Source organism: Tamandua tetradactyla, chromosome 8, assembly GCF_023851605.1.
Source record: "Tamandua tetradactyla isolate mTamTet1 chromosome 8, mTamTet1.pri, whole genome shotgun sequence".
NCBI lineage: Eukaryota > Metazoa > Chordata > Mammalia > Pilosa > Myrmecophagidae > Tamandua > Tamandua tetradactyla.
In genome coordinates this window covers 75,994,030-76,007,642 of record NC_135334.1, presented here as the reverse complement: position 1 = coordinate 76,007,642, position 13,613 = coordinate 75,994,030, and the positions used below count along the sequence as shown (strand labels likewise).

At 40.5% G+C, this 13,613-nt stretch overlaps 1 protein-coding gene across 1 annotated transcript; it reads right to left on the bottom strand.

Moving 5' to 3' along the window:
• Window positions 1-237: 237 nt before the first annotated feature.
• On the bottom strand, window positions 238-1,182 carry LOC143643506 (olfactory receptor 52B4-like). Its single transcript, XM_077112127.1, has one exon. It carries the CDS (start codon window positions 1,180-1,182, stop codon window positions 238-240), a length of 945 nt encoding a protein of 314 aa, XP_076968242.1.
• Between the last annotated feature and the right edge of the window lie 12,431 nt (window positions 1,183-13,613).

The following is a 13,613-nucleotide window of genomic DNA, read 5'->3' as shown; positions in this document are numbered from 1 at the left end:
GAATAACAGTTCAGCATTTATCCAGAAAACACCACTGTCTCCATTTCTTCTCATTCCAACCCCCCAGTCTAGGGATAAGGGGAGGTTTAGATAAGGACACTTCTTGTTCTCCATTCTATGAAGTAAGAGCAAATTAAACCCCCAAGGATATCTAAGCATCGCCATCTCTTGAAGTTAAAGTCAACCCATGCATAGATAGAATAACTAAGAAAACAATTTCATCTTCAAACTTTGACGTTATTTCTGCTTTGTGCACAACACATGAACCATCTGGTCCCGAATCTGTTTGGTCTTGATCCCATAAATGATGGGATTTAACATAGGTGGAGCCAGAACACAGACATCGGCTAGCAGCACATGGATATGGGGTGAGATGTGGTGTCCAAACCGCTGAGTAAGGGTTGTAAAGATTCCAGGCCCATAAAAGAGGATGATGACACAGACATGAGAGCCACAAGTATTGAAAGCTTTGTGGCGGGCATCATGGGAAGGGATTCGAAAGACAGCACAGAGGATCAGTACATAAGAAATAAAAATTAGCACAATATCTAAGGCCACTGTTGACATCAGAACAAAAAACCCATACCAGATGTTTACTTGGATATCATCACAGGAAACACGGGCCAAAACAATGTGTTTACAACCAGTGTTCATGAGCACATTACTTTTGCAGAAAGTCAATCTTTTCAAAAGAAATATTATTGGGAAAATTGTACCAAAACTTCTCAGAAAGATCATGGCTCCAATTTTCCCAATTAGCGTGTTTGAAAGAATTGTGGTGTATCTCAATGGATAGCATATGGCAATGTAACGGTCAAACGCCATCACCAGCAAGATCCCTGACTCAGAGATGAAGGTGGAATGGAAGAAGAAGAGCTGAGTGATGCAGCGATCCAGGGAGATCTCCCCAGCGTGGAACCAGAAGATGGCCAGGGCCTGAGGCACCGTGGACATTGAGAGAACAACGTCTGCTCCGGCCAGCATGCAGAGGAAGAGGAACATGGGTTCATGGAGACTGCGCTTTGTGAGGATAATGGAGATGAGCAGGCTGTTCCCAAGCAGGGCGATGACATAGGAAATGAAGAAGGGCACAGAAATCCACAAGTGCTGGTCCTCTAGGCCAGGGATGCCCAGCAAGCGGAAGACTGTGTGGCTGACCCCAGTGTGGTTTAAGGTAGTCATGTCTCATGAGAATGACATGGAACCTTACTTGCTGTTCACAGAGATTCATCAGACACCTATTTCAGGCACTGGAGCTTATCTGATTTTCTGGCAACACTTCCTCAACTGATTGTGAAATTTTAAGGTCTGAATACAATCTTTTCATTATTTGTGCATTCCCCCAGTCTGGCACACTGAAGCCCAATGTAATTCCCCCAAATAGACAATGAAAAAAAATTAACATCTATTGCATGGAAGGGATGAAGGATCAAACTAGCACAGCCACAAGTATCTCCTAACTACCTCCCTTAGGCCCCTATAAGCCCATAACTCTTATTCTTTCACCTGAAATTTCATCGCACGTGAAAAAAGCCTCAATCACCTGTCTCAAAAGGAGTCCTCAAGAGCTAGTGTGGGATGAGTCACAGGAGAACTATGAGTGACAGGCAGCAGGCAGCAGAGGTTTTATGTATTTGCCTAAAGACCACAGAGTGAGCTAGTGCCCAAGGGATCCCAGATTTAAAGCCCTTGGGCCAACTCATTATGACTCCTCAGTGCTACCCATCCCACTCCCTGGTCCCCAACTCCATTTCTGGGTTAGAAGTGCACATGTATTATTTCCAATAAATAAAATGCTAGCATTGCAACACAATATACAATACTTCCATTTTAATGAGAATTAGAAAATGTCATTTCTATTTTTACCACTGCATATATTTGAAAATCAATATTTGAATTCAAATATTGTCTTAATAAACAATTTTCTAAAACAGGTTTATATTTGAAGAAACATCACATGGTACAGAGATCCCCGGGACACCACCCATCACTTTCTCCTATAATATCCTATATTAATTTGGTGTATTTTCTATAATTAATGAAATAACATTGATAGGTTCTATATTCACTAGGGTTCTTTTGAGAGACAGAATCAGCAGGAGATATCTGTAAATGTAAAAGTTATAAAAATATCTCACGTAACCGCAAGGATGTAGGGCAGGCCACAGGCTACCAGGTCCAGTGAAGGTCCTCAATGATTCTCAGGAAAGGCTGGCTGGCTGAAGCAGGAAGAGTGATTGTCTCTTCTGAATCCTCCTTAAATGCCTTCTGATGATTAGATTCTGTGTCAGTCCTTGCAGAAGACACTCCCCTTAGCTGATTACAAATGCAACCAGCTGTGGATTCACCAGCTTGGTCGTGATTTAAGTCCATGAAATGTCCTCATAGCAACAGACAGGCCAGCGCTTGCCTGACAAGACAACCAGGCACCACCACCTGACCCAGCTGATACATGAACCTGACCATGACAGGTTCTTAGTAACTGAAGTCCATACTGTTTGGTATGTTAGGTAGAATTCCTTGGGTGATGAGGCACAAACACCACTGGCCAACTGGGAAGGCATGAAAGGATAGCTTTGTTGGAAAAGCTTAGGGAGGAAAACAAGGGCAGTAGAGGAAAGCAGGGCTTACATAACCTAGGGTCCTGGAAGGCGCAAAGAGGATGTGATAACGCACATGTGGATCCCAAGCGTTTGCCTTTATTGTGACCAGTATGGATTGGACTTTCCAGCAGATAATGGGGATTGGAAGCTTCAAACTATACAAAGAGAAAAGCAGAAGGGGCAAGGGTAGTTCTTATCATCCCAGGCATATGGAAATACAGGCCTTCCTAGTAAAAGTATGTGGCACAAAAAGGCAAAGGGCCCTGCAGAGAAGCAGCAGCAAGGACCATTTCAAGAAAAAGCTATAGGGGCCATTCAGAGATGCTAAGGGTAGCTCTTATCACCCAAACCATGCACGCCCTGATAGCTGTGGTTATACCAGGGTAGGTCTAGCTGGGGTGGTGGCTCAAAATGGAAATTTAGAACTAAGCCAGGCAGGATCACAAAGCACCTGACAAAGCAGATGTAATTTCTTTTATGAAATTTCACGTATCTTATCCAGATATCCTTTTTTTTTTTTTTACCTAAAGTCCTGTTTCTGTTCCAGGCTTCCATCTAAAGTAGCACAATATGTTAACTTGTCACCTCTTCTTCAGCTCTTCTTGGTGTGACCATTTTTTAGCCTTTCCCTGCCTTTTCATTTTGATGGTTTGGGGAAGTACCAACTAGAGAATAAAGTCATTTTGGGGTTTAAGAGGTCATATATGTTTAAAATATCCCTCATGTGGTAGTTAGATTCAGTTGTCAACTTGGCCAGGTGAAGGCACCTGGTTCTATTGCTGCGGATATGAGCCAAGGGTATGTGAATCTCATCTGTGGCTGATTACATCTGCAGTCGGCTACGAGGCAAGCCTGCTGCAATGAATGACGTTTGACTTAATTGGCTAGTGCTTAAATGAGAGAGCTCAACGTAGCACAGCCCAAGCAGCTTTATATAACTCATTTCAACACTTGCCGCTCAGCCCAGGCCTTTGGCGGTGCAGGAAGGAATCACCCCGGGGAAAGTTGTTGGAACCCAGAGGCCTGGAGAGAAGGCCAGTAGAGACCACCCTGTGCCTTCCCACATAAGAAAGAACCTCAGTTGAAAGTTAGTTGCCTTTCCTCTGAAGAACTAACGAAATAAATCCCTTTTTATTAAAAGCCAATCCATCTCTGGTGTGTTGCATTCTGGCAGCTAGCAAACTTGAACACCTCAATTTGGATTGTTTGGATGTTGTTCTCATGACAAGACAGGTGTAATGGGTTTTGGGTAAGGAAGTCTACAGAGGTCAAGTGCCATTTTTTTCCCATCGCCAAAGGCACATCCTGTCAACATGACTCTCACTGTAGACGTTACCTGTATTCTGAAGGTCAAGAACCCATCACCCTTCTGCACTGTAAAGTTACTCCTGTCCCCCCTTTCCAGAGTGTCCCCTTCAGAAAGAAGTTGCTACGCATAGCCCCAGTGAAGGAGTGGGGAGTTCATCTCCATCTCCTGGAGGATAGAGTACTATATAAGTTACTTAGAATTCTTCTGCATGGAATATTTGTCCCTAAAACCTCATCTATTTATTTATTCAGTAACTGTGTGTGCATATCAGTATGAAATCATGGATATTTATTTTATCGATTGGCTTATAGTTCAATACTAATCAATTTTGTCAATCTAATTTGATCCCCCTTGGCCCGTGGTGGCACTTTCAGTTGTCTATTATGTCCCTTTGACATAACCCCATCATTGTGGGTGGTTTTGTTCTTTGAGCACACCCTGATTTTCTGGCACTTCAAAATGCATCATGCTCACATTTTATATTTCCTGCCCCAAACCTGGAAGCAGAGAGCCCTACCCTTTCACTGAAGAATAGTACTGGCAATCAAAATCTGGACAGAAGGTGTGCTTGTTGCTCCTAAGTTATTATTGCTTGCTCTACCCTCTCAACTGACAGCAAGGAAATACATGGGTGTATGTTAACCCATGTATATGCGCCTGTATATGCAATTGTCTGTATTTCATTAGGCCAAATATAAGGTAATACTGATTAACGATGATGTTTCCATCTCTAATTCATTGCCACATGGATCGTTTGAGCCTATTCCCCTTGTTAGTGGCAAAAAAAAACAAGTTCTCTGGCCTGACATAGCATCACATCACACACACAGAAATTAGTATAGCCATGTATGTCGAATACAGGTTAAAATAGCAGAGCATTATATAGAGAGCTGTAGTCTTCTGAATATGTAGACTGGATCCCATGGGCTGTTCTGGGGAGAAAATAACTACTTTTGTTCTACCGCTTTGCTTAAAAAATGTCCAATTTTGAGAGAGCATAACATGGCTGGGTTTTCTTGTTTCGTTGGCTAAGTCTTTTGATTAGTAGTTCTTGAAAGATGCTGTTGAACTCAACATAGAATGAGACAGTAAAAATATCTTTTTAGGGTGGGCCACGGTGGTTCAGCAGGCAAGAATGCTCGCCTGCCATGCCAGAGGACCCAGGTTCGATTCCCGGTGCCTATCCATGTTAAACATATATCTATACATACATCTTTTTAGTCTGGATTTTTTCTGCCCTGCCTAGATTTTGAAAGTATAAGCATGGATTGCCAATTCCACTTGATGTAAACAAAACTTTGCATACATGATATATATAATAACTTATTCTTACTGCATTACTCCAGGTTCAGAAACTTGTGGTAGGCCAGCTCCAAATAGTGAAATTTCACCTGTAAACTGTATCACTTTTACTGATATTGTAATTATCAAATGTATAATATGCTTACAGATGTGCCCTGCCTTGTTACCATTTTTATTTTTCTTGAGACTCCTGCCTGCTTGGCAAATGCAAGGATACTTCTGCGCCATGTGCAATTGAAAACAGAAGCATCCTTGAGTTTTAAAGCATTTGAACAAACTGGAAAATGCAACATACCACATATTGAAGTGAAGGAAAGAAGTATGTGTGCTTGTGTTTTTATAAGTAATTGCTTTGAAAATGTTAAAAAGAAATTCATGTTGATTAAAGGGAAAAAAAGCTCCAAATTGTTTTATAGGTTTTAAAGTTCCGCTCTGTGTTTACTTCCCTTGTGTAACCACTTGTCACCATAGGGCCAGATTCCTGTTTTTAATGTCCATTTTACTTGCCTGGAATTTTAAAGTTCTTCTGGCTCATGACTCACAAGAAATTTTCTGGGGTCTTTGTGTTACAGAGGTTGAGTTAATATATATTTTTAAAAGGAATGAACAAAACAGCTTCCATCTGAATTGGGCTTTTAAAATTAGAAGCAACACTTACTTTAAAAAAAAAATCTTTAAAGAGTTGTGACTTTCCAAATTCCTTCCAGAACCTTCAGGCCTCCATGTTCAGAGAAGGCAAAAAGGAAATGCATCCCTTCTGTTGTCAAAGGTTTTTGAGCGTCTTACTTATGAATAAAACCATACAACATTTCGTTTTGAATTTTTCACCGCAATTTTCTTGAATATAAAGCTAGAGGTATGTAGTAAGGAATGCCTCCTTAACCTGCTGGGAACCCTACTGCTCCGTTATACTAACTGTCAGTATTATGGGGACATTGGGTTAATGGGCTTAATTGCCTCGGTCAAAGCAAGACTTTGGGACAGGTCTCCTTTTGTGCTGTGTTGTAACACTTAACTCTACTTGTCACAGTCTTTCTAGTTAGGTCCTGACACCCTTCCTTACAGAGCATTTATTTAAAAAAAAAATCTTAGGAGAAAAAAAACTAAAGAAGAGAAACCTTATGATATTATAAATTGACACAGAAAAATAATTTGACCCATTCCAATACCCATTCATAATAAAAAGATCAAACTAGGAATAATGGCAAATTTCCTCAATTTGAAAAAAGAACTTTTACAAATATAATATTTGTAAAATATTTACAAAGATAACTGTTGCTAATATCATAATCAACTGTGAAATACCTATGCATTTCCCCCAAGTTCTAGACAGCACAAGGAGGCCCACTCTCACCACTCTTTTTCAACATATTACTGAAAGTTCTAGCCAGCAAAATAAGGTAAGAGAAAAAAATAAAAGGCATACAGATTAAAGAAAGAGAAATAAAACTATTCCGATTTGCAGATATAACTCTTCATTCCTACAGCATTCAGGTTTAGTTACTTTAAATCTATTTTGCCCAAATTTCTAATACTTCCACCTCTGATTTGAAGTCCTTTGCTTCTCATGTCCCTGCTGCCCTCCAGCCACTCCTTCTCTTTCCGCTCTATCCCTAGGCTTGCAGAATAGCGCTCAACAGTCCCTGTCTTTTGGGCCTGCTCTGCTGGTCCCAGCATCTTACCTGTCTCCCAGCAGTGTGGGGATGGCTCTTGCTCCTGATGCTCTATAAGAAGCCCAGCATGTAACCCAGCCCTGCTGCAAAGAGACCCTTGGGACTTGAAGAGAATGTGATCAGACCTGCAGTATGGCCCTAGGTGTGAGGTCTAGAATTTCCCAAGAGACTCCCCACACTAGGCTGAAGCAGTTTTGAACAATATGTTAACCTTCCCATTTAAAATATTTTATTGCTTATTTTAAATAAATATGAACATTATTTTTCTCCCAAAACTTGAGCTGCTTTATCTTCATTTTCTGCTAAGTAGTCCAGGTGAGGTGAATATGTCCTTATACTCCTCCTCCTCCCCTTCTCCCCCCTCTCTTAAATTCAGCCACCTGCAGCATAATGCTTCCCTGGAAAAGATAAATAAAATGTGCATACGGTTTTGTAGCTGTGATGAAATCTTTAAAATTTGTTTTTAGGTTATTGGAAACTTAAAGGCAAATAGATGCTTATTAAAATGTGACATCATTCAACATAGAATCCAGAGCACATGGTGTGATTACAGAAAAAATAAAATATAATCCAATATAAAAAAATATTACTGTGAGAAATAGTATCCATGCATCAAAATAAAATAAATTCTTTCATTAATTGCTATTTAATTCTGACAAAATGCTATGCAATTTCCATTGGGTCATGGTTTTCTAGGACATCTTTTTGTTGTCTTTGGTCTTTTGCATATTTGATAGCAAGGCTCTAATGTGTTCTGCAGTTTTGAAGGGATGTTGGATCACAGCTTTCCTGGATTTCCATGTCCATTCTACCCTTGGGTAACCCACACATAATTGTTATTTTTTGTTGATTATTTTGTTTCATTTTGCAGAAGCACATTCTCAAATATTTAAAAACAATTGGTATGTGGATGATAAAGTTTCTGTTTGTTCAGAGTCTTTTACATGGGGTCTGTCTAGAATATCCTTTCATAGTTCTTACTCTTGATTGATAGATCATTATACTCAACAGTGGGAAGCTGAAAACTTTCCCCTTTAACATCAGGAAGAAGGTAAGGATGCCCACTGTCACCACTGGTATTCAACATTGTGCTAGAAGTTCTAGCTAGAGTAATAAGGCAAGAAAAATAAATAAAAGCTTTCTAAAATGGAAAAGAAGTAAAACTTTCACTATTTACAGATGAAATGTTCCTATATTTAGAAAGTCCCTAACAATCTATAACAAAGTTACCGGTACTAATAAACAAGTGCAGCATAGTAGTGGCATACAAGATCAACATGGAAAAACCAACGGCATTTCTGTACACTAATACTGAGCAATCTGAGGAGGAAATCAAGAAAAATTTTAATTTACAATAGCAACTAAAAGAATCAAATATCTAGGAATGGGGGGGCCATGGTGGCTCAATGGCAGAGTTCTCACTTGCCATGCCGGAGACCCAGGTTTGATTCCCAGTGCCTGCCTGTTCTAGTTTGCGAGCTGCCAGAATGCAATATACCAGAAATGGAATGGCTTTTAAAAAGGAGAATTTGATAAGTTGTTATTTACAGTTCTAACCCAAGAAAATGTCCCAATTAAAACAAGTCTATAGAAATATCCAACTTAAGGCATCCAGATAAAGATATGTTGGTTTAACAAGGCCGATGATGTTCAACATTTCTCTCTCAGCTGGAAGGGCACATGGCAAACATAATGGCATATGCTGGCTTTCTCGTTGACTCTACCAAAAGAGACTCTCTCCGAAACATTTCCTCTTTTAAAGGATTCCAGGAAGCAACTCCAACTTCAATGAATGGAGACGGACCTCGATAGAAACCATCTAATCAAAAGTTACCACAAACAATTGGGTGGGTCACATCTACACGGAAACAGTTAAAATGTTCCCACCCAGCAATATTGAATGAAGATTAAAGGACGTGGCTTTTCTGGGGTCCACCACAGATTCAAACTGGCATAGAAGGTTTGGCAGTTCCTCAGAAAGCTCATACTAATGGAGGCTAGAATTCAGAGCATGACCACAATCCAGGTGGATGGGACCTTGGTGCTTCCTGCAGAGGTACCAGCCTTTGAAAGACACATGAGGAGAGCCCTATAGGAGGGTCAGTATGGAAAAGACTGGCCTTCCTACTACACTCTCCTTTCAGCAAGCCATCCCCAACTAAGGTTGAGAACTGGTTTGGTAAGCCTGACAAACAACTTCCACAAGCTCCTGGGTGTCATATATCCTTGGGTGGCCACTTGGCATCTGGGATTGTGGAAGAGACAGGAAATGGGGATATCCAGGCCCTTCTCTAGTAATCACATACTGATTGGGGAGGAAAGTCTCTCAGAAATGAAACTTACACTTTGTTCTACTTTTAATATGCTAATCATTTTACAAACTACACTTAAAAGAAATAAACACATGCAGAAAATATTTTGCAACGTGAAATAAACTTAAAATTTTATTATCAGCCTAGTACCCCAAATAGTAAAATTGTGACTATTTCTTATAAACCTGGAGTCCTGAACAAACCCAAACATATCCTTTATATTTGTTACACTGATGTGTTAAGGGGAGTTATGACCTTCATGATGAAAATAATCACAATCTACCAAAAACAAAGTCAGGCGAACCTGGAACTTTTGTACTACTTTTTTTCCTTTAAATGCATGTAAGGACTTGTATTTTGAGAGGCATGTCTTCTAAAGTTTGACTGTGTTGCATTGCTTGGAAATGCATTTCTTCTCGTTTTAAAATGCTTCCTTCTCAAATCTTCCTTTCATCGCATACCTTGGAGAGTGCTGTGAGAAACCAAAACCCTTACATAGAGATTGAGGGAGAGGAACAGTCAACATAGGGTCTGAATGTTCAAACAGAGTAAGGAGGACCTTCCAGACTCACAAAATTTCAAGCACATCTGTGGGAATTCACTGGTTAAAATGTATATAAATGCACTGCTTAAGCTTTGTTAAATGAGCAGAAACCTGTTGCTATCTGTTCTTGCTGAAAGCAGCCAGAACATCCTGCTTGCTTTGCTTTGCATAAAAGTTTGCTTACAAACATTGCCTTCCCTTATGTAAATCAAAGTCTGTCAGTAATTGTCTTGTTCTCAGTATGTTCCTGATACCTAAAGAACAACTTGCCCCATCAGTAAAATTTATCTTCATACATTTACCCCTTATGCTTTTTGTTACCTCAATAAAAGACAACGTTGGAGACAGCTCAAGAGGGTAGTCTCTCTTACCATCCTCCCCTTCACTTATCTTAACTTGATGTCCTGAGTAATTCTTTGCACCTCCATGGTTCCTGCAGGACAGAAACCGACACACATCTATGGTACCACCATCAGGAAACTCTTTTCTCATTCTGGATGATCAACCACACAAGTATCAGTTACTTAGCAAGGCACATAGCTTCTCAACCATGTACCTTCAGTGCACTTGCACTCACAGAATCACAGTATCATGCTAAGTACTCAAACGTTAGTGCAAATTATTACTCATACTTGCACATATGCACATGCTTATTCACACACTTCCAAACCCAGAGCTATATACACATACATAGTAATATACCCCTCATATACACGTCAACATCCTCAATATATCAACACACTTTCACATTCTACAAAATATACCTTCAATCGTAAATGCACATACTCTGAATGACAAAATATTTATAAATACAGATAAACTCACACTCCTGCAATGTCCAAATGAGCACATTCTCACCGTTCATTCAAATTATCTGCCTTAACATTTGTGTTTACAGAGGAGAGAGGAAAGTTAGGGGTTATGCTCCCAAATTTGGCTACAACTCAGAGGAAAGCTGTGCCAGTGTGAGGCAGTAAGGCTCAGGAGGCAGAAGAAAATTAATGTTTGTGGGAAGGAAAAGGCCACATCCAGCCCTTTAAATAGGCTCCGAGCTGGGGTCCCTGTTACAGGCTGAATCCCAGGAGCCATTGAGGGCTGCTTATGGTCATGCCTCAGTTGGTCAGAGACAGAACAGAGGTCACAAGTGAGTATTTGTCTGTGCTCCCAGACTTCTCTACCTTTGCTGTGACTCAGAGTAGACTGACTCAGAGATGCAGCAAAAAGCTGAAAAAGCAGAAAAGAAGATGTGAAGAATAGTACAACTCACTAGGGTCTCCAGGCCTGGAGATCCTTGGTGAACGAGCTTCAGTCTGCGATGGGGAGAGGATCTACCATTCCCTTTGTGCCCTCCTAGGAGATCCCAGAAATGTAGGAAGCCACCCTCCCTATATCAGCCATGACCAAAAGAGCTGGGATCTGAACCCCACTCTGTTCCACTGTTATTGCTATATGCCTTAGTGTTAAGTACCCCACAGTAAGAGACCAGAAACTAAATTTCTCAGAAGCTATGCCTCAGCAAGATCTCAGTCCATCTTATAATTTATCCTTTTGCTGGCTTGAACTACAAGATTGAACTGATGGGCATAACCAGTTCTACATGGCAGGTGCTATAGTCAAAGCCCAGCAGAGCCTGCGAGTACCATTGCTTGATGCAAACCCATAGCTCACAGATCAAACCTGAGCTCCACTCACTGTGAGAAATAGTTCTGTAACCATATTTCATGTACCAAAAGTCATAGTGAATTCTCACAGTTATACTGTATTTGTGGGAACAGAAAAAATTAATCTGAGGTTTATTTTAGTCACCCTAGTTATAATGCTTGAAAAGGATATGAACTTATTTCAGCCTTTAGTATTCACCATGCTTACAGTGAAAAAAAGAAAAAAGAACCTATTGAATTCCATGAAAAGAGAGGAAGGAATGTTGAGCAAGAAGGGAAACTATGTTATTCTTCCATTCCATACTTGGTAAGGAATATACATTTCCAAATTTGAACTCAGCAGCAAACTGATAACATGTGCTCCTGTGAGGAAGGCTATTGAAACTTCACACACTGAACAGCCACACAAAATGAGAATGCATTAACTCCTGTCCCACTCCACATGGCTCGCAGAGTTGACTCAGTTCAGTTAGATTCATAAGGCTGTAAAGGGAAAAAAAAGACAAGGGGATTTCTTAGATTCCACACACCAGATTCAATGGGCAGTAGGGGAAATTACAGAGAGGAGAGAAGGCATATGTCAAGGATTCCCCTTTTCTCCTTTCAACGTTGAGTCCCAGGTCAACTGTGCTCCTCCACTGCCTGCCCAGAACTCTGAGAGCAGAAAGTCAGAGGAACGAGCACAGAATGAGGAAGCCAAGAGATATCTCTGACATAGAAGAGTTCTGCCTGTGAAAATTACATAGGAGAGTCTGAGTTTAAGATGCAGGGAAGGAGAGAAACCAGCTTTTTAAAGGGGCCATGGAATGTGGAATGTGGAATACTGACACATGGTTGGAAAAAGGGCTTCTACTCCCAAAAGAATGTATCAAATAGAGGAGTCCTACGCTAAGGATCATGGGCAAAATCAACAAAGATTCTGACCCATAAAAAGTAGTCCATCCCCAAAAATGTCAGGGGTGAACCCAATCTGGAGCCTAATCTTGAGGCAGCCAGTTTAGTACAGGAGAGGAACGCACAGTCAGGAGGCATGGGTCCTGGGGTCAAATTCAAATCTGTTCTTATTCAATATGTATTTGTGCAACTCCCCTTCTTTTATAAATTTTGTCACAGTAAAGCAACTATCTCTGCTTTACCCAACCAGAGCGGAACTCTAAATCATTCTCTAGCAGAGGCGATGGAGTGTAGTCCTGAGAGCTCTGACTGTGGAGTTCTGCACTCTGATACTAGTTGATTATGTGATTGTAGCTCACTTAACTACTCTGAGATCTAGTGTACTTAGTGTAAAATGAAGATACACAGGTTGTGCCAGAATTAGGAAACATACATTGTAAAAGCCTATAATGCTGTGCCAAGAAAAATGTGAATGATCCCAGAATTGATCAGGATCATTATGCACACTGAGAAATTGTATCTTTAGCCATCATCTTTACCAGTCCTGTATTAGGGATGGCCTAAGCACATTCTTCTGAGTGACCCTGTGCCTGCAGGATGGAAGAAGACCCAGGCTCATATAGAATCTATAAGGCTATTTGGGAAGACCCAGTCAGATAGAAGGGGTTATAAAACAAAGCCCAGAAAACGTGTGTTACTGAATTTTTCTCATGCCCTAGATATGAGCATTTGTTTTGGAGAATCTTATGGCTTTTTTCTAGGTGAGCTGGCACAGTGGAAAAAGCTTTTAATTTAGAACAAGCCTGATAAAGTCTAAGCCCCATTTCTCTCATACCATGAGTGTTCATGGTATGAACCAGAATATAAATCCAAGAAAAATTAGGAGGAGGGTTGACCTATTGGGAATTTTTAAGAAACCTTTTTTTAGGAACATCTGGGTCTGGTTAAATTAAATTTTTGTCAATCATCAAATATCATTTGTTAAGTGGATTAGAATGAATACACTTCTTTCCTAGATATTTCAGCTATGGAGGAAGCTAAAACTAAAGATTTCATACAAAGGATGACGGAGCTGAAATTGTAAAGATGCTGGCAAGACTCATGTGAGCTGAGTAGACGAAGGTCGTGTCATCAGGGAGATCAGACACCAGCATCAGTCCGTGTCATGCAAGTAAGGGCAGAGGGACATTCCGAAAGCCATTTAATGACCAGCAGGGCAACCTCTAGTGGAGAGATTGGCATTAATCTCTTGTGGGCATGATGTTAAAATGATATCTGGAAGGCTGCCCAAATTTATCAGGGCATTTTAACATGC